General features: G+C 41.4%; 1 protein-coding gene across 1 annotated transcript in view; it reads left to right on the forward strand.

Moving 5' to 3' along the window:
* The first annotated feature begins 580 nt into the window (after positions 1-580).
* Positions 581-6,166, forward strand: part of LOC107600656 (uncharacterized) — a 31,530-nt gene continuing 25,944 nt past the window's right edge. Inside the window, exons 1-3 of the mRNA XM_016292602.1 lie at positions 581-653; positions 1,323-1,535; positions 2,041-2,332. Coding sequence (XP_016148088.1) covers positions 581-653; positions 1,323-1,535; positions 2,041-2,332 — 578 coding nt within the window. The remainder of the gene's footprint in view (positions 654-1,322; positions 1,536-2,040; positions 2,333-6,166) is intronic.

Consider the following 6,166-nt stretch of genomic DNA (forward strand, 5'->3'; position numbering starts at 1 on the left):
AAATTGTACAACAAAAACCCTTTGGGATGGCAACCTGCAATCACACCTGCCTCAACCACAAATAAATAAACCCATATCTTTACAGACAAGTCAGCAGAACCTTACAACTCGCAATTACAACTGCATTAATCATGTTACACTCCTCCCTTCCACCAAAAACACTTTCACACAAAGGTCTGGTTGATATGATACAGTCAGTAGGGGGAGATGTGACTGTCTATTTTAATGTACAGGTATTCCTCTCTTTCTCTGTCTATACTAAAGTCTTGTACTCTCTCTCACTTATCAGATTATTTTTGCTGTGTGCATGACCAGAGTATTTTTAACGCTGTTGTAGAAGGATGTTTAGAGCTGCGTATGGACTGTGCATTTATTTCTTATTATATATAGGTAAGATGTCCTTTGACAACAGATTGATCAAATTATTATAACTATATATCAATTCTGTTATTGGTCTTTGCTTTTATTTATTTTTTTCACAGGGATGGTGCGATGTGTGACCGTTCAACAGAACCCAACATCCATGTTAGCCAACAAGAATAAAACTGCGATGATAAAGTGTAGTCATGATGACAATAACATGGATTACATGCAATGGTATCAGCAGAAGGATACAGCCATGGTCTTGATCGTGTTAAGTTATGGTGCTACAGGTGACCCAAACTATGAGGATGAATTTAAAGACCGGTTTAAATTGGAAAGAACAGAAACACTGAATGGAGTTCTTCCATATTTGACCCAAAATTGGGTTGAAACAACCCAGCATTTTTTAGAGTGTAAGTTTACCCTGCTATAGTATACAACCACGTTCCAAACGTCATTGTGAAAAAGGGCCCATATTTAAGGGTGTGCTATTTTTAATCACATTACAATATTCACTTAAAACATGCTGATGTTGAACTCCACTAGTATCCGTTGTGAATCATGCACTGTTTTTGCTGTGAGCCGAGTTGCTCTCTTTATTTGAAAACAATCTCTTAAAAGAAGGCAGTTGCTTATGTAGGCAAGAGCTTTTGGAACAGATCAAAAGTGCCCTCCTTTTTTCCACCAATGACTAAGCAACAAAGGGGGTTGGCTTCATAATATATGAAGTACATTTTTATTTTTGGGGGGGAATTAACTGAACATCAGAGAACATTTCACAAAAAGCAACTCTAAATGGACTCATTTCTTCTCCTATTCACATTGCTTTGTCTAAAAGGTATTACATTTTAACTTGAAATAAGAACTGACAGTGATCTTCATGGTTTAGAATAAATGTACTGTAGATTTCTAATGAAAAACATATCCTGCTCATTATTATATCTTTGTATTTCCAGCAGATTTCAGTGACGGCGTTCTGATCACTCAATGGCCGAAGTACATATCCAGTCTTCCAGGCTCTTCAGTTGAAATGCACTGTTACCAGAATGATACAAACTATGACTACAAATACTGGTACAGACAAATAAAAGGAGAGCTAGTGCTTGTTGGGAGCTACATTGTTAACTCTGGCTCAGTTGAGAAGGATTTTGAAAGCGGCTTTACAGTGTCAAGTACAGAGAAGAAGAAATGGACCCTGAAAGTGAATATTACAGACGGGATTGATGCTGTGTATCTGTGTGCTGCTAGTTTACACAGTGAATAAATGCTAATAAATTGTACAACAAAAACCCTTTGGGATGGCAACCTGCAATCACACCTGCCTCAACCACAAATAAATAAACCCATATCTTTACAGACAAGTCAGCAGAACCTTACAACTCGCAATTACAACTGCATTAATCATGTTACACTCCTCCCTTCCACCAAAAACACTTTCACACAAAGGTCTGGTTGATATGATACAGTCAGTAGGGGGAGATGTGACTGTCTATTTTAATGTACAGGTATTCCTCTCTTTCTCTGTCTATACTAAAGTCTTGTACTCTCTCTCACTTGTCATATTATTTTTGCTGTGTGCATGACCAGAGTATTTTCAACGCTGTTGTAGAAGGATGTTTAGAGCTGCGTATGAGAAAAATATTTCCTGTTTTTGTTTATATATCTTTGTATTTCCAGCTGTTTTTAGTGATGGTGTTCTGATCACTCAATGGCCGAAGCACATATCCAGTCTTCCAGGCTCTTCAGTTGAAATGCACTGTTACCAGAATGATACAGACTATGACTACAAATACTGGTACAGACAAATAAAAGGAGAGCTAGTGCTTGTTGGGAGCTACATTGTTGCTTCTTCCACTAATGAGAAAGGTTTTGAAACCAATTTCACAGTGTCAAGTACAGAGACTAAGAAATGGACCCTGAAAGTGGATGTTAAGGAGGGGATTGATGCTTTGTATCTGTGTGCTGCTAGATTACACAGTGAATAAATAACAACAAATTGTGCAACAAAAACTGCAATAACAACCTGCAATCACACCTGCCTCAACCACAAATAAATAAACCCATATCTGTGCAAACAAGTCAGCAGAACCTGACAACTTGCACATACAAATGCGTTAATCATGTTTACACTCCTCCCTTCACATACAGCTTGCTAATGTGTTACAGTCAGTAGGGGGAGATACAACTGTTTATTTTAATGTACAAGTTTTCCTCTCTCTCTGTCCATACTAAAGTCTCATACACTCTCTATCATCACATTATTTTTGCTGTGTGCATAACCAGATAATTTATAACGCTGTTGTAGAAGGATGTTTAGAGCTGCATATGGACTGTGCATTTATTTCTTATTATATACAGGTAAGATGTCCTTTGACAGCAGATTGATCAAAGTATTATAATTGATCATATTTGTTATTTTTCTTTGCTTTGAAAGAGAATATCTCTTAACACCTTTTTTTTTGTTCACAGGGATGGTGAAATGTGTGAATGTTCAACAGAACCCAACAGCCATACTAGCCAGCACGAATAAAATGGCAGAGATAAAGTGTAGTTATGATGACAGTAGCAAACCTTACATGCTATGGTATCAGCAGAAAGATACAGCCATGGCCTTGATCGTGTTAAGTTATGGTGCTACAGGTGACCCCAACTATGAGGATGGATTTAAAGACCGGTTTAAATTGGAAAGAACAGAAACACTGAATGGAGTTCTGAAAATCCCTGATCTCAGTCAGTCAGACTCTGGTGTTTATTACTGTGCTGTCAGTATGCACAGTGCTGTAGTCTTTATTGCCTGCATGACTAAAAACCAAACCACCAGACAAACAGGAAATACACACACACACACACACAACAAAAGCAATTTTATATTTTAAAGGGTGTAATCTCTATATTTAAACAACGTTCTGTCATTGTTTAATAGATGACACAATCCTAGAAATATATACAAGCTTTGTTACAAAACTTGGTAAGCTTTGTTAGAAAACTTAGGCCCTGTCCACACAAACGCGGTTATTTTTAAAACCGCAGCTTTTTCTATGCGGTTAGGCCAAACATTTTTGAAAACGCCCGCCAGGGTGAAGATTTTCAAAAACTGTTGCAGTGTTATCGTGTAGACCAGGGGTGGCGAACGTTGGTCCTGGAGAGCCGCAGCCCTGCAGAGTTTTGCTTCAACCCTAATCAAACACACCTGAACAAGCTAATCAAGGTCTGAACAGTTACTAGGAAGCTACAGGCAAGTGAGTTTTAATTAGGGTTGGAGCTGAACTCTGCAGGGCTGCGGCTCTCCAGGACCGGAGTTCGCCCCCCCTGGTGTAGACAGTGAAACCGGAGTTTTTGGCTTGTGACGTCAGAGCCTGCGCTGTTATCTCCGCCTACTGGAAACTTTTTCAGGCTTCTGATTGGCCAACATGGCTTTACGGTTGAGATTATATCGCCACCTGTTGGTTTGGCATGCTCTTGACAGTGCTTCATAGCATGCGTTTGCGTTTTCATGTGGACAGAGATTTTTTTAAAAACGGAAGAAGGAAAAACTCAGTTTTAAAAAATACCCATGTACCCATGGACCTTTTTGTTGTGTTTTCTTCCCTCATGTGTTCACTGACCTAGTATCTGTCTCCACTTGATTGTGTCATTCTGTTCACCTGTGTTGAGTTAATTAAGCCTTTAGTCCAGGGATCCTCAAATCTGGCCCACGTGATCCACTTTCCTGCAGAGTTTAGCTCTAACCCTAATCAAACACACTTGAGCATGCTAATCAATGTCTTCAGGATCATTAGAAAATCACAGGTAGGTGAGTTTGATCAGGGTTGGAGCTAAACTCTGCAGTGCATTGACCCTCCAGGGCAAGATTTGAGGAACCCTGCTTTAGTCCCTCATTTGCCTGTGTATATGTTTCCCTGTTTTTGTGCCTAATAAGACACCTAATTTTGGCCAAATTATAGGCTTGCATGTGTCCTTCAATGATACTGCAATCCCAAAATGTATTACAACAAGCTCAGAAACATCCAAGATGGTAGCTGGAGTTGAGAAAATTATTGACAATAAATGCTTACATTTAAAACAACACCAAAACATGTTGATAAAAACAGTTAAGCAACATCATAAAAAATAGAGTTCTCCTGCTGCCTTGTGCCGCAGGTAATCACAATCATATTCTTTTTTTTTTTTTTGTAAAACAACAAATTGTGAATGCAATATTGCTGTTATACAACATGAAGTTAATACTGAGTAACATTAGACACGGTTTTTGCTCTTCCAATTAAAAAAGCTACAAGTCACATTAAGCTACAGCAAAATGTGCCATAGGGACCAACAAATATCAAGTCAAGTCAAGTCAAGTCAAGTCTGCTTTATTGTCAATTCTTCCACATGTACAGTACATACACACAGAGAATTGAAATTGCGTTACTCTCAGACCCTTGGGTGCATACAGATAACATAAATACAGATTAAATACAAAATACAAAATACAACTATACAAATATACAAATAAGGTAAAATGTAAAAATATATATATAAAGCACAAGGCATATGGAAGATAGAGTGCAAACCAGTAAAGTAAACAACAGTGCAGATATAGTGATTGTAGTGCAAAAAAATTATTTGTAGTGCAAAAGAGCTTATTTCAGACTGATTAAAGTGACAGTGTGTGTGTGTGTGTATTTGGGAGGGGGGGAGTGGGAGAGTCCATCAGAGGGTCAGAGTCAGAGTTCAGTGGTGCGTGGGGCAAAAGAGGGGAGGGGGGGCAAGGTCGGGAGGGAGTTCAGCTTCCTGACAGCCTGATGGATGAAGCTGTCCTTCAGTCTGCTGGTCCTGGCCTGGAGACTCCGCAGTCTCCTCCCTGATGGCAGCAGACTGAAGAAGCTGTGTGTCGGGTGGGTGGGATCACCTGCAATGCAGAGGGCTTTGCGGGTGAGACGGGTGGTGTAGATGTCCTAAAGGGAGGGGAGAGAGGCACCAACGATCTTCTCAGCTGCTCTCACTATGCGTTGAAGTGTCTTGCGGCAGGACGCGTTGCAGGCGCCATACCACACAGTGATGCAGCTGGTCAGGATGCTCTCGATGGTGCACATGATGGGGGCCGGGGCTCTGGCTCTTCTCAGTTTGCGGAGGAAGTAGAGACGCTGCAGTGCTTTCTTGGCCAGTGCTGCGGTGTTGTCAGCCCAGGAGAGATCCTCTGTGATGTGCACACCCAGGAACTTGGTGCTGCTCACCCTCTCCACAGTCACACCATTGACGGTCAGAGGAGCATGCTGAGTGCGCACTCTCCTGAAGTCAACAACAATCTCCTTCATCTTCTCCACATTCAGAGAGAGATTGTTGTCACTGCAACACCCGGCCAGGCGGCTCACCTTGCTCCTGTAGTTTGTCTCATCTCTGTTGCTAATGAGACCCACTACAGTCGTGTCATCCGCAAACTTAATAAGGAGGTTGGAGTTGTGTGACAGTGTGCAGTCGTGGGTCAGCAGAGTGAAGAGGAGGGGGCTCAGCACACATCCTTGGGGGGCCCCAGTGTTCAGTGTGATGGTGCTGGATGTGTTGCTGCCGACCCGAACTGCCTGAGGTCTTCCAGTCAGGAAGTCCAACAGCCAGTTGCACAGCGAAGTGTTGAGCCCCAGCTGGACCAGTTTGTGAATGAGCTGTTGAGGGATGATTGTGTTGAATGCTGAACTGAAGTCTATGAACAGCATTCTGACGTATGAGTCTTTTTTGTCCAGGTGTGTGAGTGCTGAGTGGAGGGTAGTGGCGATGGCGTCATCGGTCGAGCGGTTGGACCGATATGCAAATTGGAAGGGGTCCA

This window comes from Sinocyclocheilus grahami, unplaced genomic scaffold (assembly GCF_001515645.1).
Source record: "Sinocyclocheilus grahami isolate Dianchi unplaced genomic scaffold, SAMN03320097.WGS_v1.1 scaffold288.1, whole genome shotgun sequence".
Lineage (NCBI taxonomy): Eukaryota > Metazoa > Chordata > Actinopteri > Cypriniformes > Cyprinidae > Sinocyclocheilus > Sinocyclocheilus grahami.